The 22,278-nt window shown below is 48.3% G+C and overlaps 1 protein-coding gene across 4 annotated transcripts in view; it reads left to right on the top strand.

The window, feature by feature from the left end:
• The window catches only part of EEF1D (eukaryotic translation elongation factor 1 delta), a 152,183-nt gene that overhangs the window by 81,753 nt on the left and 48,152 nt on the right, over positions 1–22,278 (top strand). For all 4 annotated transcript variants that reach the window (XM_069621764.1, XM_069621763.1, XM_069621762.1 and 1 more), the window contains one exon: positions 380–504. In XM_069621764.1, the coding sequence (XP_069477865.1) occupies positions 380–504 (125 nt within the window). The remainder of the gene's footprint in view (positions 1–379; positions 505–22,278) is intronic.

The raw sequence follows: 22,278 nt of genomic DNA, 5'->3' as shown, positions 1-22,278 counted from the left end.
TGCCTCTGATCCTACATCTAAAACCATGCATGGTTGACTGAGAATGGAGCTCTGTCTTTAATTGATTGCTCTGCATTAGTTTGAACAGCCCTAGACCTGGGCCTGTACTTGTTCCATTTTGGTTGTACCCCTATGTTGCATACAATTGGTTATGTTGGGCCTTTTAATAAGTACTAGACTTTTTCACTACAGTAGTAGCAAAGTTTATTTCGGATCATTGCTCCATGAAACATGCGTAATAAACACAGTAAACAGCAATCACATTTCACTTGAAAGCAAAAAACATGTTAAAATACATTAGGATTGACACTGTTTCTACTGAACAAAATGTTTAGGTGAACAACAAGCTGTGATAAAACTCCATTTTCATTCTTTCTAGTTGTGGAAGATCTTCAGTTGGCATTCTCTAAGCTGGAGGTTCGTCTAACCATGCTTGAGAAGTCCCCCACCTCGCATCCATCCCCTGCTGCACCACCGGCTGCTGCACCCATCACCAATGGCCAGGTATGTCGCACTAATGATTTTGGAACATGTGCTGCCAAAATACTACATTTGGAAAACATGAGGCACTAATTGTAACTAGTAAAGTAGTGATTGGCAAGTTCCCTTTATTGCTGAAGAGCCTCCTACATTAAACACATTGAACTTACTGGTGACTCCCTATTTTTCCGAACCACGTCTGCTTTTTTTCCCCATGTCTTTGAGCAACGGACTGGTGAAGTTTATGCTCACCATGGCAGTTTTGTGGAAACATATCCAAAGTTCTTTCCCTGTTCTGCATAACGTGTCAATCTATGCCGCTGAGTATTTTGATTTTAGTAAATTGTCATGGTTTGTTAAGAAAGAAATTTGGCCAAAAAGTTTGAGTACGTTATATAGTGGATATCAGCTTATTAAGTATTGTCCAATTTAAGAAATCTAGAGATTTTACTTCTCTACCCTTCACAAAGTTGTTCATATCCCCATAACATCCGTGACAAAGCTGAAATTGTTGCATGGTGGATTTGACTTTATTCTTTGTGGCAGATGTGGAGGAATTGCACAAGCAGGCATATTGTTGGGTATGTTTCTCTTCCGTGGTCAGTGGAAGGTATATTGACCCTGTGGTTGGGGTCTTTAGGCAGGGCTTGATGACTGCAGGGTACCAGTGATTCCTCCAAATTCTGAAAGCTCTGAGTGCTAGTGTGGCAGAACGTTCCCTGCTTTACACACATGAAGTAGAGTGGGGTGGTAAGAGGTACTGTACACACCTTTTCATTAAATACCACGTGAGGGAATGCCTACACACTATATTTGATAAAAAATATAATCTTTGTTAGAGAAGCAAGATCTAAGACATTGGTAAGCAAACTTTGTAAAATAAATTTCAGACAAACCGTGAAGGAATGAGTGTCAAGAGTTCTAGAGAATTCAGAGTTTAATGAAGATCCTTTCCTAGAAGGGAAAATGCAATCACTGATAACCAAGGGAGACCTGTTAAGCATAATTGAGCAATGTTTTGCAGGAAAGAGTTTCCTTCTGCAAAACGCTTATACAGTTGCAGTGGCATTTAAGTCTCAGACTTTAGGTGATAAAGAGGGGAGGGGAGCTATCCAGAGATTAAGAAACGAGCTAAGAAAGGACTCACCAGCATCACTGGAGACTTAGGAGCCCCATACCCTGGGTCCAAAAAATTATTCTACAGCAGGGTTTTATTTTCTTTTCGTTAGGTCACCAAAGTGACCATTATAAATTCTAGTGATGACACTACAGTTTGGAGAGATCCTAAGATTTATTATTCAAGATTCTGCGTTTCCCAGGTTGAGGGGCTGAGCCTAGAGGAGCTGGAAGGTGTGGACTTTGCATTCAGTGGTAGTTGGCAATGCACGGTTATCCTGTCGTCTTTGGGCACAGTATTTGATTCTGAAGCTGGGGGTTGGCTTTAGAAAATCCTGGGGACAAACGATTATTGAAAAAACCTTAGCCACAGTGTGTTAGGTTGGATTTTCATTTTAGTGATGCATCTTCCTGACCTGTGTCAACCCCAGGACGGTTTGCTGGACTTTGATTATTTTTCTCTTATTCCTAGGTGAGTGGGTTTCTTCCCCACCCCTCCTCTCCTAGTCTTTTACTCTTTTTATGGTTGACCTTTTTATCTCTCTCCATACTGTGTGATTGGAGTTTCCTTTTAAATTTGGACTGACTGTAAAGTACTATGGGAGCACACTGCATTTTAAATGCTGTGGCTTCCTTTTAATGGAAGCGTTCCTATAGTTTGCCCCAGTCTTGCAGGCAAGAAGCAGCAACCTGGCCTGTGAACATGGCCGCCGTACACAATGCCATTCCCACGGCAACTACTACGACAAACTGAATCACCACCGCGGGCCCGGATTGGGTCCCCCAGCTTCCTGCATACCGTCCAATAAGAGAACGCACAACCAGCTAGCAGGCGTAGCCGTGCTGCGAAGCCCGGATGGCACGGCCGATGAGGCTCTCTGCAGCTCAGTCGCCCCATCACATCACGACCAGCACCCGCAAACCCTGCATTGCAGGTAAGACACTTGCCTGTCAGCCACTTGCTCAGTCGCTCCCTGGAGCCCCTCATAGCTTTCCCTCTGATCCGCCCGAAGCTGCCCCCTCGCAGAGTTGCACTCCTCTGTAGGGCTGCGCATTGCCACGCACGCACCTGCCCACAGATCCACTTCGCCCAGCCCAGAAGTGTTAATAGCCGCAACAGGCTGTGCAACAGAATCCAGCACCTCTGAGAGCCACCCAGACCCACACGCCACAGGGTTCCCATACCGCCATCGGGGGTTAAGCGAACACAGTGCTTCTGCAAACCTCCAACATCGGCCATCCCGCTAAAAGCTGCAGTCTACACCACTCATGCGATACCTGACTCTCCAACCATCAAGTAAACCTGCCACAACCACGCACGATGTGCTGGCAGTTCCGGCTGCCACCCTGCCCACGTGTGATATCGATATGATTGCATTATGCACTACTGCCTCCATGCTGCCTGTTGCTGCCATCATGCCCACATGTGATGATGTTACTATTGATGTATGTCCCATTGCCTCAATGTTGCCTAGTGCCCCCACCATTGACATGTGGGACCACGTTACCACAGTTGCTATGCCTTCCTGCGATCTTGTAACCAAAGTTGTTGGCCCCACGGCCTCCATGGTTCCTAACACTGCCACTCTGCCCATGCCTGATACTTCCATGACCCACGCCACACTGCCCTCCACACCCAATACGCCCAACCTTAACAGCACACACTCACCTCCTTACCCCTGTCCGGAGGTACTTACCTCAACCCCCCCCCCCCCCGATCCCCCCCACACCACACTTAGTTGTGCCCTCATAAACGCACTTCTACAGCATGGGGTCTGGCATGGATTCACATGCTCATGAATATTCCCCGTCGTCAGGCTGGGAATCCTCGGTAAAGAAAAAATCAGTTTCACTTCTGAACTGTCTTTCTCCTAACAACCAATCACTGGTCTCTGGGTCATACTGCCCCCAGCCAATGACTGCCCTCTACCTAAGCCCCTCCTCTGGCAGCCATCTTCAGATTTTTGCTGCACGTTCAAGTGTTGGGAGTCCTCGTGCTATAGCTCTGAAGCTTTTACTGCGTTTTGCGATATTTGTAAGAGTTTTACTCTTATTTTTTCGGTCAATCGAGCCTCAAGCTCCACCGATTAACCTTTCTAATTAACGGGGACTCGGATTCTTCAGTGCCCCTCGAGGGCGGATTTTCGTAAAGCTTCTTCGAGGCCAACACCACGTGGATATGGCAGAGGAGAAGGACTCTGCGCCTCCAAGGTTTGCCCCGGCTGCAACCTACAGAATGTCTTTGCGGACGATGGACATTCCCTGTGCCTTTACTGCCTGTATTCGGACCAGACGCATGTGGAGAACGACTGCGTGGCTTGTCGGGAGATGGTGCCGGGCACGCAGGCCGACCGATGCAAGCGCCTCGAGTGGCTGCAGGCCAAGGCCCCTGCTCCAGGTGAGTCCCGGCAGCATGCCTCCCTTGCCCAGAAGAAGAGTGGAGCGGTCTGAGGGCTCCCCTCCCGCGGGGACCCAACATAAGGCTGAGAACCGCAAGTCCACTGCCTCCAGGAGCGCTGTTGCGACAGGCTCCTCGGCAGCCAGGTCGAGTTCAGCTTTTTCAGCACCTTCGTACACAAGCCAACACTCAGGTTCTTCAAAGAAGAGTAAGACGGACCATCCGGGCAAGTTTTTGGAGAAGACCCAGGCCGGTCTGACGGAGAAGGCCAAGGGGGAGCGGGGTCACGACCCTCCCCCTAAGGTGAAGGCCGCGGACGCGACCACGAAGGCCCATGTGCATCAGGCTAAGACCCACACTGCCATCTAAGTAGTAGCAGCGTCCCTCGCAAAGGGATTCGCAGGGTGCGGCACCTAAGGTGAGGATATCCCTGCCTGCCAGGAGGGAGTCCTCTTTCCAGCCCATCAAGAAGACCCCTGAGAAGGTGATTCCCATCATTTCACAGAAACGGTCTCCTCTGGGATGCACGGACATTTCCTCAGAGGAAGAGCTCATCAACCTCCGGGTCCTCCAGGAGGGGAGATGCGTCGAGAGCAGGCTCTATGGGGGGGGCTTCCCGACAAGAACGACGACAAAGTTGACTGAGGAGAGAGAGGAGCAACAGGGCGGTGACGAAGGAGCGGATCCTAAACCGCCAACACCCTGGTCCCTGTCGCCTCCACCCCAGCAACCACCTGGGGATATCTCTGGACATTCTGATGGCTCTGCATACCCTGTGCTTGGAAATCCGAACGAGGATACCTCTTGTACCGGTGGCCGCACCCGCGGTGCCGAGGCCATCGGAGGAACCACCACCCAAGAGGAGGGAAGTTCACCCCCCCTCCCCCACCTCTGCCTTTTCATCCCTCGCCTTCCTTTCCCCCACTGAGAGATGATCCGGACACGGCGACGACAGGCACTGGCACGGACGACCGCTTCTGGGGGGGAGGGGATTTTAATCACCTGTCGCCCAGATCTTTGCCACCCGACAAGATTGGCTCGTTCCACGCCATGATCTCCAGGGCCTCGGAGCTGTTCCTGCTCGTTCCGGATGTGCCGGCGAAGAGGGATTACTACAAGAAGTAGTACACAGTGCCGGACTCTGTGCCCAAGTGTTGACGGTCCCAGCTGTCTCCCGACTCTGTGGTTTCGGCAGCGGCCAAGAAGTAGTCTTCAGGCTCATCCTCGTCAGCATCCTCATCCCTTCCCACTCCCCTATCCACCCCCCCCCCCCCACCCAGACATTGAGGGGAAGAAGTTGGATGCCATGGGACGAAGAGTGATCTCGTCGGCAGCAACGACCATCAAGCCCGGTAACTCCCTCACGGAGGGTTACGACGGGGAGCTTTGGTTCAAGATGTGCCCCCTCCTGGACTTAGTTTCCGACGACAAGTGGGCTGAGGCGTTGGAGATTCTTCAGGATGGCGAGTTGGCTTCGGACCATGCCATTACAGTGGCCACGGGCATTGACGACACGGGATTCCTCCAAATGGGCAACAGCGTTGTCCTTCAGTGGCGAGGCTGGCTGAGGTCCACGATTTTTCCGCCAGGATGTTCAGTCGAAGGTGTTGGACATGCCCTTCAGGGACATTTTGTTTGGAAAGACTGTGGATGAGTCTCTCCAGGCCATCAAAGTGGACACGTGAGACGGCTTGTGCCCTGGGCACGCTTCAGCAACGGCGGCCGTCCTTTCAGACTTCTGGAGGGAAATCCCAAAGTTCCTCTAAAGGATTCGGAAAAGGTGTCTCGTCCTACTGTCGGACATCTCGTTATCCCCCACCCCCCGCTCGTTGCCCCAAGAGTCCTACAGGGGCCGTGCAGTCTGGAGGTGGCCGTCGCCAAGGCCCCCAAGGCGGCGCTTTGACATCCAAACAAGATTGAACCAGCCGTGCAGTCAGCCCCCATCCATGCACCCCAGTGGGAGGCTGGTTGGTGAAATTCGTCAGCATGTGGAAGACCATCTCCACCAAACGTTGGATGCTGGACGCTCTCGCCCACGGACACAACCTAGAGTTCCAACGGAAGTGTCCAAGGATACCGCCAGTACGGGCCATGTTAAGAAAGGGGGCGATCAAGCTCGTCCCGAAGAGGCTCCGGAGTGTACTCTTGTTACTTCCTCGTCAAAAAGAAGACCGGCGGTTGAAGGCCCATTCTGGACCTCCGGCGTCTGAACAAGTACATCTATTCCCAAAAGTTTCAGATGGTAATGCTTCAGCACGTGCTAGGACAGCTGGAAGATGGTGATTTTCTATCGTCGCTGGACTTGGAAGAGGCCTATTTTCACATCCCCAAACACAAGGGACACCGCAAGTACCTACGCTTTGTGGTTCAAGGACAACAGTACCAGTTCAAGGCCCTACCATTCGGGTTGAAGTCGGTGCCACAAGTGTTCACCAAGTGCCTGGCCCTGGTGGCGGCGCAGCTACATCTACGAGGGATCCACGTGTACCTGTACTTGGTCGACTGGCTCATCCGGCCGAACTCGAGGGACTTCGCCGTCGACCACATGACGGAGACGGTCCAACTCCTGTCGGAACTCGGGTTCTCGATAAACTTTGAAGTCCTGCTCGACTCCATCGCAGGATGCTCTGTTTCTGGGAGCCCGACTCAATAGTGTCGTGTCTGGCGGATGAAAGGATCACGGCCATCTTGGGCAAGGTACAACGGCTGTTGGCCGTGAAGGTCGCAAGGGTAAGATCCATCAAGTCTCTACTTGGTATGATGTTGTCATGCATTTACCTCATTCGCCTGTGCAGGCTGCGGATGCGTCCACTGCAGGAGTTCCTCGACGCTCGCTGGATACAAGTGGAGGGGAGCTTCGAGGACAAGATCACACTCAACGAGAGTTTCCGTTGAGCGATACAATGGTGGGGAGTGCGTGCACATCTATCCGCAGGCGCGGATTTCCAGATCCCACCTCATCAGGAGACGGTCACGACAGACGCCTCCCTGAAAGGATGGGGAACGCATTCCGGAAGTCTTCATGCAAGAGGCCTGTAGCTACCGGAGAAGTCGTTGCACATCGTGTTGGAGCTGCGGGCAGTGTTTTGGGCCCTCAAGTCTTTCCTTCCGTCCCTCAAGGGCAAAGTGGTACGGGTCTTCACGGACTACACCATCACGATCTTCTACATCCGGAAGCAGGGGGGACCCAGATCCCCGGCGCTCTCCAAAGAGGCGCAGGACCTTTGTCACTGGGCCGTAGCCCAAAGGATGTTGTTTGTCGTGTTTCATCTAGCAGGAGTAAAGGATACCATTGCTGATTCTCTCAGCAGGGAGCTGCACTCTTGCCACCAGTGGGAACTTCAGGACCAAGGGATCTCCTATTCCGCAAATGGGGCAATCCACATATCAATCTTGTTTGCAACGGCGACGAACACCAAGTGCCGTAGGTTCGCCAGCAGGTTTCCTCAGCAGGGGAGCATGGGGGGGGATGCATTCTTTCCCCTTGGATGGCCTGTTTGTATGCGTTGCCATTGCTTCTTCTAGTACATCAACTAAAACGGTCCCGGTGCAGGATGATCCATGTTGCGCCGGCGTGGCCGAGGCAGATATGGTACCCGGACCTTCTGGACATGTCTGCATCTCCTCCAGTCAAGCTTCCGGCAGACGCAGATCTTCTTGCCAGGGAAGGAGGAGCAATTCTGCACCATGACCCAGGATCACTGAACCTGAAGGCCTGACTCCTGCAGCACTAGAGTTTGGGGCTACCATCTCCCAGCGGATTGTAAGTAGGTGCTCGCCAAAGCCAGAGCTTCATCTACTCTCAAATGCTACGGGCGCAACTGGAAGAGGTTCGCCGTTTAGTGCCGTACTCAGAAGATCGACCCTCTACAAGTAACTGCTCCGCAGGTGCTTCTTGGAAGACAGCGTTTCTTGTGGCCATCACCTCCGCACGACGAGTGGGAGAGATCCAGGCCCTCTCCTGTAAGCCCCTGTACCTGACCTTCAATGAGACAAGGGTAGTGCTGAGGACGCACCCCTCCTTCATGCCCAAGGTGCTGTTGGACTTCCATCTCAACGAGCCCTTGGTTTTACCTGTATTCTTCCCGACGCCTTTGTCGCCGGCTGAGAGGGCTTTGCACTTGCTCGATGTGGCTAGAGCGCTGAAGTTCTATGTGGACCGCACAAAGTTTTCGGAAGACGTCGCAACCTTTTGTGAGCTTTGGCCCTGTGAACCATGGGAAGGCCCTCTCCAAGGCTTCCATTTCTAGGTGGCTCTCCGGCTGCATCATTCATTGTCAGCGGTTGGCAAACCGGCCGTTGCCTGGCCGTCCGAGAGCCCATTCGACCAGAGCGATCGCTGCAAATACAGCGTTCCTGTCTGGGGTGCCCCTGCTGGACATCTGCAGGGCTGCAACATGGAGGTCGACGCACACCTTCATGAAATTCTACTGCATCAACAGGGATTCCAGGGAGGAGTCAAGAGTCGACCAAGCAGTGCTGCGCAACCTGTTTGCTTGAAGGTGAGCCTGGTGAGGAGGTAAGAGATGCTTAATGTAAAGATGCTTAATGTTGAGCCTTGCCACCTCCTGTGGTTGTGCATGTGTGTACTGCTATGTATTCTTTATTCATGAGCATGTGAATCCATGCCAGACCCCATGCTGGTGAAGTAACAAGTTACTTACCTGTAACTGTTGTTCTCCAGCATGAGTCTGACATGGATTCACATGCGAGCCTTCCTGCCTACCCCCCTGCGACTCTTTTCTTGGTCCTACTGCCACTTTACGTGCTACCAAATCTGAAGATGGCTGCCAGAGGAGGGGTTTAGGTAGAGGGCAGTCATTGGCTCGGGGCTGTATGACCCAGAGACCAGTGATTGTTAGGAGAAAGACGGTTGAGAAGTGAAACTGTTTTTTTTTTCTTTAACGAGGATTCCCAGCCTGGTGACTGGGAATATTCATGAGCATGTGATTCCATGCCAGACCCATGCTGGAGAACAACAGTTATAGGTAAGTAACTTGTCCCATTCCTTCTCAGCTCACGCCTTAGATCTACATGACGTGATCACTGCCCACAACCTCGACCTCCTTGCCATCACAGAAACATGGCTTCATGAAGCGTCTGGACCAGCCATAGCGCTTGCTCTCCCCACCGGCTACACTATCTTTCGACAAGACTGCCTGCAATCTAAAGGCGGCGGGGTAGCCCTCATAGCCAAGGAGTCCATCTCCATCAGAAAGATCGGAGAGCAGTCTTGAGAAACTGCGACTCCCTAGTCCTCAAAATAACACCTCTCACAACTTCACTATCACACTCCACATCGTTTACTGCCCCCCTGCTCCCCTCGCCGACATCCATGCAACACTCGCACACCACCTCTCGGACAACCTGAAGACTTCCACTAAGGTCATCCTGGCAGGTGACCTGAATTTAGAGCTTAACCCTACAGACACTCCAGCAAAATCCCTTGGAAAGGCTCTGGAAACCTTAGGCTTCAAACACTCCATCTTTGGTTAGCACACCACAACTGCCCACCAGTCGGTGCTATCACTCCTCTCCCTTGGATCGACCACCATATCCAGTTCACCCTATCCCTCCCCACCTCACCAAATACCAGAAACCGCCCGCCGTGCCCCTCCCACCATCAGCTGCCAGAAGCTCACCCCTACTCACCAAAGAGAGACTCGTACCACATCTACTAGTCACAGCCATACAGCCCCTGTTTTCTAATGACCCGAACACATTGGCCCAGACTTTTAACTCCACCTTAACAGATGGCGGTGAAGCCATTGCCCCACTAGCCACACGGAAAGCCAAACCCACTAAACACTCCAATGCATGATTCTCCCCAGAGCTTCTAGAACTACGCTCTAAGAAACATGCAGCCCTGTCTACCTGGCATTCCAATAACCTGGACTCAGCCAAACATGAGTTTAATAAACTCTCAAAGGAATTTAAAAAAAGCAATCCTCCATGCCAAAGCCACTTCATCACGAGAATTGCCAATGCCAGTTCCGACTCCAAAGACTTTTTCGCCATCTTCAGGGAACTCCCGCACCCCCACTCCCCAGGCCATAACCCGAGATGAAGCCTGGTGTTCGGACATACAATCAGCTATGCTTAACAAGCTAAACTCCCTCCACAACAGAATACTAGCTAACCAACCCCCACCCAACCAAAACGCACACGCCCGCCTCCAACCACAGGGCCCCTGTGACCCTGCTATTCTCTTTTAGGGACGTCAACGAAACGAAAGTCCGCACCCTCCTGAAGAACCCTCCATGTGCAAAGGGGATATCTGCCCTGCCACCCTCTAGAGTATGCAGACACGCTTGCACCCTTCCTCACTGCATTCATCAATGCCTCTTTTGCCTCAGGTTCCGTCCCATTTAGCCTTAAGGAAGACTGGGTACGCACGTTCCCAAAAAAACCAAAAAACTTCCTCGACCCTAACACCCCCAACAACTACAGACCCATAACCACAGTCCCCTTCCCATTAGAAATTATGGACAAAGCAGCCTACCTACAAGTCCAACACTTCCTTGAATCAAGCAACATTTTTGGCACCCGACAATCCCCATGGAACCGAATCGGCCTTGCTCGACCTAAAAAAAAAACAGATGGATGACATCAGAGACAAAGGCAAACCCGCCCTAGTCCTTAGACCTTGCTGCCTTTATTTATTTATTACATTTATATAGCGCGCAGGCAGCCCAAGGGCATTGTGGCGCTGTTACTTGTAAGGGAACTTAGTTACAAGTACAGGTATAGGTTGTGCCTTGGGTTACAGTGAGGCAGGATCCTGTGTCGAGCGATAGGAGAATCATACAAACAGGGTACATCATACAGCATAGTATATCATACATGTTAGTCATTGAGGTTTAGACATGAGAGGTTGGTTAGGTGAACAGGGTAGTTTTCATGGCTTTGCGGAAATTAGTCAGTGAGATGCCAAGACCCTCAATGCCACCATCCACACCTGGATGGCTGAAAACCGGCTTTGCATCTGGTGAAAAGACAGAACTACTACTGCTAGGACCCACTGACACGTACAAAAAACTGACGCCCGATACTCATCCTTCAATATCGACAATTCCACTATCTCAGTATCCCAGGCTGTAAAAACACTACCTAGATGCCAATTTATCCATGTATAGGCAAGTAAACGCCATTGCTTCCTCTGCAGCCTACCACACTAAACTTCTAAACGCAGCCAGGCCATTACTCAACACCGTTAACTGCCTAACTATTGCCAGACCCTTAATCGGTTCCAGATTGGACTACTGCAACGTCCTCTTCACGGGCACCTTGATGAAACGTACCTGCAGTGTCTCCATGCCACTTCTTGATGTGCTCACTTGCAATAATAGCTATATGTAATGTGCTATGCCACGATATGCTCTACACGATGTAACCCTTTGTGTAACATATCGCTACGCATATAACACATCATGTACCCAAGTCATCTACCTGTAACTAAGCCGATTCCATGTAACAGCGCCTCCGGGCTGTTTGTGCAGTTTATAAATAAAAATAAATGTCTCTTTAATGTACTTGGGTGAACTACTGTTCCCAAGGGGTAAAGTGGGACTTCCATTCCCTTTACATTTTATATAGTGAGCCAGCACACCACACCCCACCTTGTGGAGTGCTGGGGAGATGCAGTGTATCCCCTTGTTTGCTTACTTGGTAACACTTTTGTTACAATTGCAAGTTTACTTGACTGGCTGGTGGCACTGAAACTACTTTTATGACATTTAGTCATTATTAATGGCAGGCTGCCAAATCAGCTGTGGTAATACAATGAAAGACCACTGTTCTGCTAGAATAGTGGGCTCCTTTTTTCACCATTTATTGTTTGCTTGTTACTTGGGTCTTCTGCAGTCCTAGGTGGAGAAGACCCTGGTTGAGGTTTTTTTCGTCCGGATTCCTTTGTATTCCCTGCAGAGGCTCCAGTGTGTCTGAGAAGGCAGGAAGCCAGGGAGGAGTCCACACCTCTGCAGCCCTTTGTCTTTCACCATGCCTGAAAATAACCAGTTTCCACTGGGGTGCTGGCTGTCCTGATTGGTCAGCCAGACTGCCCCTTTTTGTAAACAGCAAGGAGAGTTTGCAGAAGTTGTGCTGTAGTTCCTGAGAAAGATTTTGGTTCTAGAAGCTGCTGACAAGCCAACCATTGGAAACAAATCTAAAGGGGAAGATTAAGAAAAGATGGCTTTAACCATTTCCATTAATTAGAGAGCCGGCTGTGGGACCTTGAGCCTGAGTACAGTGCATGGTCTTCTGAAGTTCTGACCTCCAGAGACACTATTCGAACCCCGGAAGTCCCCTCACCAGAGTGCAGGCACACGAGAGTGAACAGAATCCGACCAGCGATATTTGTCCTTCATCTGGTTCCTGTAAAAGTGCGCCAAATCCACATAGCTGCGAGAAATTGCTAATATCCTTTGTTGGAAGTTTTCTCTGTCGATGACTGCCGCCATTTTGCCTTCAGTATCCATTTCTTCAGTCGGCTAATCAAGAATCTAGGGACCGGGTCCTGTGCTGCTGCATCCTGAAGGCGCCCACCCAGAAGCTCTTTTTTTCTGCTGAGGTACTTTGTTGGCTTGGGTAATACTTACCGAATCCTGTGAGACTAAGTAGATGATTCGAGTGTTTGGGAGTTTGCCCATACCCTTTGCCCAGGCCTAATGCTGTAACACAGATAGGGAGCCTTCTGTAAAGTCCCTGAACACTTCTAACTAACTCTAAAGCTAATACTTACTTGTTGAAGATATCCTCTGGAACCTGGATTTTCTGCATCTGAACCAGATCCTGACCTGCCTACAGCTGGCTCCTAGACCACTGGGGTCCCTCTTCGGCCTCTGAGAGCACCCATGCTATAGACTAGGGAAGGACTCTAAAAGATGAGGCTTCTGTCATAACTATAACAGGTGTAAAAATAGTACTTCTAAATGAGTTGGGGTTGTAACGATCTCTGAAATTGAATAAGTTACAACATGTTAGAAAAGTTATTGCTGACCTTTATATTGCTGGTTGTGCCTTTAAAACGTATGTTGCATTGTGAACATTGTGTTCCACTGTTCTTAAAAATAATTGGTACTATTTTATTCTTAACTGAATTAGTGTAAAAGCTTACCAATAGGGTTTTTAACTACCTTTGAATAACTGATTTCTTCTTAAAGTGTATCATTGGGTTTTGCTTTCCCTGATCTGCTTCATACAGATCTAAAACAGTCCAAGAGTTAATACTTGTTCAAGAGTTGCATACTGCCTCTCATAGGTCTCTTGCTTACCTTGAACTGCTCATTACCCTCTTAAGTCGGCTAGAGTTCTTAGCTACCATAGAATTGTACATAGCACTTCTGAAGTGTCCTTGGTTAAAATGTCTATTCCCATAATAGAAATGGTGTAATATGTTTATATTCCAATAGGTTATACTGAACTTGAATAGCTGCTGCTCTTCTTAAACTGTATTTTTGGGTTGTGCTTTCCCTGAATTGCCCAAGGGAACTTCTAAAATAGTTTCACTGTGTGTATACTTGTCCTTGAGTAGCTTTAGGCCTCTAGGTAAACTGTTATAAAAAGTAACTTTGGTGTGTAACTGTTTCCATTCTTGAAAGAAGTTACACATGTTGAAAGATAGACTTGTAACAGTGTTGGTCTAATTAAAGGATAGTTCCGGGACTTTTTTTTTATTGTCCCTACGGTTCGGCCATGTGTTTTTAAGCATAAATCGGTAGATCGTAGAAAACTTTCCTATGGACCTTACCCGACTTTTCGTCCATTAACGCACTCGAAATCAGCCGCCATTTTCTGATAATCCTATCATTTCCCCCCATCGCCCTGGCTCACCTGCGTTTGCGGCACTAAATCAAATCCCTGCCCCTGAGCCTGACATCAGCAGACGCGTACCGCCCATTTCCCAACGCCAAAGCACGTTTCGTGTCAACAATCGCTGCGCCTCAGCTAATGACGTGTCGCCATGGAAATGGCAGGACGCCTCTTTCCTCAATAAGTATAAACACACCGTTTCACAACACACAGCAGCAGATTTTCGATTCCATTCCTCTCTCTGTGTTACTTTGAGTATTCTGTGACTCGTTTCTGTGCTCTGGTCAGCTACCTTCGCCGCTTCTAGGCCTTGTGAACACCTGTACCATCTCTGTAAATTATTTTACTTTCTTTACCACACAATGGCTACAATAATGCCGTATATGTACGAGCCCGAGTACACCGAGGAGGAACTACTGGAAAGGCAAGCACGCGAAAACGATGGGGATTCGGACGGCAGTTGGGAGGACCAGTCAACGGATGAAGAGCCTGGACCATGTTGCATGGACGGCGTCTCCACCTGGTGCACGTGCAATCGGTGCGAGCCAATGCCAACTGAGGAGTAGAACTGCTGCTGCCGTGAAAATTCCGGGTGCTTGGCCTACATTTCGGAAGGCGAGCCAAGTCCGCAATGCATCACCGAGCTGCCAGAGTTCAGGGAAGCCTGCCTCTCACGGACCGTGTTGAGGATGATGATGGTGCTTATGCACGAACTTCGCGGCACTGTTCGTCCACGTAATCCGAGTAACGAGTAAGTATACTCTGGTTGTGATGTCAGTGATGCCACTACTATTTCATGGTCGTCTCCCACATATAAAATTACATCTACATATCATTCGAACGCATGTAAATTGGTTCCATTGCATCTTTCTTTTTCACAGGTGGAACGTGAGCAAATAAAAATGCAAATCGCTGAATATTCTCTAAACATTTGATGTCAAATAAATGTACTTTACCAAATTTACAATCTTGCGGTTTGATTTAAAAGTACACTTTCATATTCCGAATTGTGGCGCGCTGTGTTGTGAGCTAATCTGTGTTGGTTTCCGGGTTCTGTGTGGAGTCGCGTAGAAGACGCATGGGCGCGTTTGCCTACGCAGCACAGAAACGTCACAGAGAGAGGCGGAGAATATGAATGTTTCGATAAAGTCTGTTTCAGGGGCGGGGGATTTGATTTAGTGCCGCAAACGCAGGTGAGCCAGGGCGATGGGGGGAAATGATAGGATTATCAGAAAATGGCGGCTGATTTCGAGTGCGTTAATGGACGAAAAGTCGGGTAAGGTCCATAGGAAAGTTTTCTACGATCTACCGATTTATGCTTAAAAACACATGGCCGAACCGTAGGGACAATAAAAAAAAAGTCCCGGAACTATCCTTTAAGTGATTCTGTAACGGAATAATGCTGTATATTCTGATAATAGGGTCTGGTGCCCTTGAATTACGTATGGTCTTCTAACTAACCACTGTGGTTCTACTCCCCAAGAATAGCATAATGCCATTCTGAATGCGTTATAGTTTTGACTCTCCTTGACTGCTTATTGTAATCTGAATAAGGTTATACTTTGGTTTCTACACTATACGTATTAAGTTAGTTTTTATAATTGTGTTTATAGAATGTGATGGCATTTACCTTTCCCAAGATTACAATACATAGTGTTTGTGTTTCTTTCGACTATAGGTATGCTACAATACTTTGTACCAAGCTACAGCCCCCTCTCCCTCTAAAGATACGCCTGGCTGCTCGGTCTACGCTACCAAATATTCTCAGGTGGTACAGCCTTATACGAAGAGTTTTGTGCTGCCTCAGATATGGTTTTATGAAGCCCTTAGTTGGACTAACAGTGGAGAGGAGCCAACCCCAGAAGTAGCAGAAGGTGCCTTTGGCTATGCCGTTGCAGAACAGACCTAACCCATGGAGCACCCCAGATGGGGGTGATGAAACCAGGGCACTAGCCTGATTTGGGGCGAAGAACCTTCATCCAGATAGCTGGGAGAGCTTTCAGGGTCATGGCAGCAAAGGGACTCCCTTCTGGATCCAGTAATGCAAGCGTGGTCCGTAACTTCAGAGACACAAGGCCCTAGACCAGCAGCTGTTTTCTCCAGATCGGGGGGAGAGGTGGTGGAGCGGGGTAATGTCAGTCTCTTACTTCAGTTGTCCTAGAAGGACCTATTTACACACAGCAGAACGCCACCACAAGGATGAGGGTAACCCTCTCTTTTTAGTAGTCATAAGGACTCTTGAGGCAGAACACACAAAGACGAAACGCTTTGGATTAAACCTGCTGGGATGAAAAATAAAGTCCAAAAGCCCATAAAAGCAAAATTACACTTGTCTAACTTGAGTAAAAAGTGTTATTTATACCGAACTTGACCCACGGAGATGCAACAATTATTCTCGCAAGCTTTCACTGTCTTGGCAGCTAAGGTTCTTTATCATTCTTAGGCTGGCATTGTCGTTTTAGATACAGTACAACGCTTAACAGGGTTTCAAATTGCTGGGAGGTGTTTAGCTCCTGCTTGTAGCCTAGAAGAACATGTTAAACATAAGACCAACAGCTGCCACGAGCTACTTTTGACTCACCGGTCAACTGGTGCCATACCAACATAGCTCTGTAAAATTAACTGTTTTGCAAAGTAAATAACTGAGCATTTGCACACCTATTTGGTCATTATAATGAACAAAAGGTATGTGTGCACCTTATGGAAGTTGAATTGCTAATTTTGCATGGAGGGTGGCCTCTGCTTACTGGATGACACCAGATACCCAGTAGCTCATTTTAGGTTTTACTCCTCAAATCCCTATGCCGATACCTGTATAATCAGATTGTCTTCCTAAAGGCGGTTTAGAAAGTATTTTGTGTTCATTGGTTATAACCCCTACCAGCCTGGTACACTGTGAATAACCGTCAGGCGGATTATACGGGAAACCAAGTCCTCAAGTCCAGTAGCAGCAAATCGGCTGAGCAGGATAAGGTTTTAGCATTGTAGCACACCTCCATGTTAATAGGGCTCAGTTGTGTAGGCCTGAATTCACAATATGCAAATTCTAGCTACTAATTTTCGTAGGGATGAAGAGCCAAAATTAACCAGTGGCAGTACTGGTTTCTAGTTTTTCTGCGACTGGTGGCAACTGAGGTGCTGCGCTCAAGCAGAGAGGGGTCCTATGCTAGAGTAATTGACTTTCATAGCTAGGGTATGGTTCAGCTGTGCTGCTTGCTGATCTGTTCCAGCAATGCAAGTCCAAGTAAGAAATGGACTTCACTGCCCCAATGCAACATGTTTTGTAACATTCGGTTTATTAAGGCTTAAGCGGATAACATTACAATTAGACTATAGCCTGCAGCACCATTTCTTATACAAAATAAAGTTACAGCAATCGTGTAATAGAGCATATTGTAGACAATGCACAGTAAACCAAGCAGCATACCATTGAGGTGGGGGCATATTTTCATTTGAGAATGGCAGGAACATTCTTTACTCAATGTATAATGATAATATTGAACTCTGTGAACAAAGGTAGGTAGTGTACAAAGGAGGACCAAATCTCCTTTGGTCATGAACATGGTTTGGATAATTGTCTGTTTCTTCAGTTATTCCCCCAAAGTAATTATTTAAACCTGCCAGACTTGAATTGTGGAGTAGGTTGCATCCAAATCAGGCTATCTGTTTCCAGTCTATCAAAAGAACCAGTTTACCTTTGGCGTTACTAATAGGCAGGGGAATGCATAGGAGGCAAGATAGCGGGTCATGCGGTATTGCTGAGTCTACTATTTGCAATATTGTAGCAATAATTTTGAATGTTATGTTAAAGATTCTTATACCGTGCACTGTTGCTACTTGCATGGTTTCTTAGTGCGCTGGTGGATCTATAACCCAAGGGGAGAGGTGGGCGAGTTATGATTTAGCGGGAGAAGAGAGCAGGAGAGCTGTGATGTTCTGTTGGCAGCTTCAGTTCGGTGGAAAATGTTCACTGAGCGTAGGTGTTTTTGACGCCATGTGGTGTTGGGTGAGGCTATGTGTGGTTTGTTTTGGTGTAGTTAAGAGGGTGCGGTTTGTTGTGCTTTAGAGGTATGGTTATGTTTAGTTCAGTGTTTGAGATGTGCATGCAGAAGAGGGAGTTTTTATTTTTAGTAGGGTTGGTTAGTAGCTGTACCCTTTCCTCCTCTTCACCCCCCCCCCCCCCTCACCCTCCTATCCCCTGCTGTTCTGACTAACTGGCCCATATCCATTCCCCTGTCATACATTCTGGGGTGCAGCAATTTCCACCCTCACGGGTTCCTCCAGGGGGTGAGGTGTTCCCTATGCCCTGCGTTCCCTCCGTAGGAGATATTGCTCCCAATACAGATAAGCTAAGTGAAACATTGGCTCACCAACACAAAAGGGCCACATGTGAGATACTGCTCACTAACACAGCTGGGCTATGTGAAAGATATGGCTCACTAATACAGGTGGCCTACACCCAGGTAGAAACACCTACGCTTGAGAGCTGAGCAGTGGGAGAAAAGCGCACACATTCTGAGGCGCAGCAATACATAGAAATAAACCTCAAAATGGGACGTAGCAGTGATTGTAAAAATACTTGCTAGCCGGCTAACATGGGTGGGCTGTGCTATGCTCAGGCGTAGGAAAGGGGGGGGGGAGACAAATCCCCCCGCACAATTTTAAGCAGGGGGATACGTCATGTATCCCCCCCCCATATCAGAGACGAGGCCAAGGGAAAGGTAGCTGTTATTTTTTTCCAACTGTAGCGTTGCCTGCCACTGCCGGGCCGGGGAGTAAATTGCACATGCCCTCTGTGCTGAGTGACTGCTTGCTCCCTCCCCCATGCTGAACAGTGCACTACAGCGCGTGGGGTGGGGTGGAGGAGTTAACCAGTGCCGAGAGTGACGCAGAGCCTTTAGGAGGCAAGTGAAGCAGGCAGCAGCAACGCTTGCTCAGGGCGGCACTCTAGTCGGGCGCTGCGAAAGCACAGAATTTGAAATTCACATTGCCTTCAGGTGAGGACAGGACTGGACCGTGCAGTGCAACTATGTGAATGCCCATGAATTGCTTGGTTCGATGAGGAATGATGCTGGGTAGCTGGGGTTTATACGCAGGCGTGCATCCACCCAAGTTGATTAATACCTACTGCGAGGCCGCAAACTCGGTTATGGAAGGGTCTACTTTTGAGAAGGGACCCAGTTAGCTTCTGTTTTCCACATTGTCTGGCTCTAAACACTGCTCTAGTGAACCGCTGTGTGTCGGCTTTAATTACCGCTCCCTAGAACTTTTCAGACACGTGCCACACTCAGTGGGTACTGAGTAACGGAAGGGATGGCCCTTAATGTGGAAGGATGTAGGGCTATACTAAAATGGAGAACAAAAGGGGTGGGGCGTTCCAACCACATATACATTTCTTGGCATTACATTCCTGTTAGAATGCCTATCGTGTTCTGTTAGTTTAGTTACATTTACATGCTTCAAATAGTAAGCCAAGTATCCTTAAGGAGAAGGGATTTTACTGCAGAGTCAACCCGTCAATCAGTGGGTAGACTACAAAGCACTGCAGGCATGGCACTGGCGCACTTCACATTAATCCACTGCTTTTCAGTTAAATGCTCCGTTACATAGTGTGGTGGGTTGAGTACCTGTGCTGGACATATAAGATACATTCTCCACTGCATCCATTTAAGGCAAACCATTATTAATAATAATAATAATAATAGGGATACGTTGCGTGATTTGTTTAATAATTGTTTTTTCAGACGGCGCAACCGACACCAGCTGAGATGGGGTGTTCGTGTTAGCCCATTTAGGTTGTCGCAGACAGGCAGGCATGCCATCATTCTAGTCTGCTTCACGATCTGCAGATGTATTGAAGGTTTGGCTAACGTGTGCTGAGCTAAATATTACTACATTGGTGTATAACTAATTTAACTTTTAGCCTTGGGATGGAAATTTTAAAATCCTTTTACAACTAGTTTGCTGAGTTTAATAAGGTGAATTCTACAACCAAACGATGTAAGTCATCCAAAAATGAATGGTTGCCAAGCTAATGAGAAGGTGTGGGCTGCTCAGAGGGTTGAGTGCAGGTTAGCAAAATCTGAGCTCAAACCGGTCAGTGTTTAATTAGGGCACGGGTGCATTACCACTTCTATATGCGTTTCCTCCGGTCCCCGTCATTCCTCAGGTTCTAAGGAGGTTCCGGAGGTTCGGGTCCCACATGATCCTAATTGCATCCAGAGGTCAAGACTCTCAACCATCACGCTTGGTTTCTGAAAGGTTGAGATATAAGGATTGGGACCTCCCGGTTGATGTGATGGAGGTGTTGCTTTTTGGCCAGGCGTCCGGCAACCAAATCCCTGTACTGTTGCCGTAAGTTTTGCGACTGGTGCAGAGAACACAATGTCGATCCTTTTTCAGTGCTCCATTCCGATGGTTCGTTCTTTCTTGCTTTCTTAGGCCCACAAGAGTATTAGGGTGGGTACCATTAAGGGTTACCTGGCATCTATTTTCAAGCCTTTGATTGCCCAGTTTCTAAAAGGGCTCACAAATGTGCTCCTTTCTTCCCATTTTCAGGTGCCGGTTTGGGATCTGAATTTAGTCTTTAAATCCTTGATGGGTGCTCGGTTTGAGCCTTTGCACTCTTGTCCTTTGAAACTGTTGACCTTCAAGACTGTTTTCTTGATTGCAGTTACATCTGCTCCCAGAGTGAGCGAGTTGCAGGCACTTTCATCTAAGCCACCCTTTACTTTGTTCCACAAGGATAGGGTTTTACTGAGGGTACGTCCATCCTTTTACCTAAGGTAGTGTCTGATTTTCATTTGAGCCAGAAGGTGGTACTTCCTGCTTTCTATCCTCCACCTCCTCCTGGTAAGGAATAGGAGAGACTCCATAGGTTGGACCCTAGGAGAGCGTTGAGCTTTTATATTTCTAGGATGGCCAGGGTCAGAGTGGACGATCAATTCTTTGTGGGATATGCTGAACACTGATTGGGCCAGGCTGTTACCAAGCAGACCTTGTCGAGGTGGATTATCCTCATCACTGAATGCTACCGATAAGGACCCTCCTGAAGGGTTGCGAGCTCATTCCACTAGGGGCGTGGCTACATCCAGAGCCCTACAACGGGGGGTTCCTATTAGGAATATTTGTGATGCAGCCACATGGGCTTCTATCCAAACCTTTATTAAACATTATTCCCTGGATTCCATCCATGGTCAAGATATGACCTTTGGGAAGGCGGTTCTTTATTCCGCCATCTGATTGGGTACTCTAAATTCTTATCCCTCGTCCATCTGATGGTACTGCTTTGGGAGTCTATCAAAGATGTGGAATAAGTTGGAGGACACATTCCATTCGAAGAACAAGTCACTTACCAGCTGGTAACGTTCTTTCGATTGGATGTTCCTCCAACGTATTCCACATCGCTCTCCCAGCCTGTCCCTCTAGGGAATTTCCTATGCGATTGCAGCTTACGTTTCCGCAAGGCTATGTGCAGTCAAGCAGGCATTGGATTGGTGCCACACGTTATGGGGGGAAAAACAAACTGAGGCTACGGGCGCCATGCGTCTTATTTATATCATCCGGTGACATCCACATCGACAAACACTTTCGAGGGACACCGACCCGACGCAGGACGCCCTCTGCCGAAAAAAGTTTCCGAAGTACACAGCTGTGGACATTACATGTCAAAGATGTGGAATACGTTGGAGGAACATCCATTCGAAAGAATGTTCCCAGTTAAGTAACTTGTTCTTTTGCCTGCATATTAATTAGAATAGTGACCATCTTGTCCTCAGTTTGGATGGTTGCTATGGCTCCAAGTCTTTGGGGTAGACCTAAACAAAGTGGGAGTGGGGCTTAAAATTACATTAGTATCCCATTGACTACTCCACTGGTACTTTGAACTACTAATGCACAAATGAGTGCATTCGCTGGTGAAGTCAAAATTAAACTACAGCTGCCACCAGAAATACCACAATCGCGTTGGGATCAAAATGGGGGATGGGGGGCTTAAAACGCCTCCCTTGCCTGGTAGCTATATGGGCTACTAACGCAGCACAGAAGGGTTGCAATGACGGGGACTTCAGTAAAAGTACCACTGCTTACAAAGATTTACCACGTTAAAGTTGATAAACTAGGGAAGCCAGTAATGCAGGGATCTGTCAAGTGGGTTACCGAGAATGTAATGCTGACCCATCAGTGCCGTTGCGAGGTAGTCATAAGCCATGACCATATATGGTGTCAACCTGTTCTGCGAAAAGGAACAAAGGTTTAGCTGTGAAACTTGTTCTGCACTATACGCATAAGCACCCTCTAGGGCATTCTATGAAATCAGCGGGGATGAATCCTACTAATCATAATCTATTCTGCCTGTAGCCAGGTAAGCACACAAATACTCATGCGAGGAGACTCTCACACATTCTTTGCACACCTATGAGAGGCCAAGATTGTAATGTGCACATAGGTCACATCCTGGGTGAGGCTGCAGATTC

Source organism: Ambystoma mexicanum, chromosome 5q, assembly GCF_040938575.1.
Source record: "Ambystoma mexicanum isolate Mex_15411 chromosome 5q, UKY_AmexF1_1, whole genome shotgun sequence".
In the NCBI taxonomy this organism is placed as follows: domain Eukaryota; kingdom Metazoa; phylum Chordata; class Amphibia; order Caudata; family Ambystomatidae; genus Ambystoma; species Ambystoma mexicanum.
Note: the sequence above shows the minus strand (reverse complement) of the source record. Positions and strands in the feature narration are given on the sequence as shown.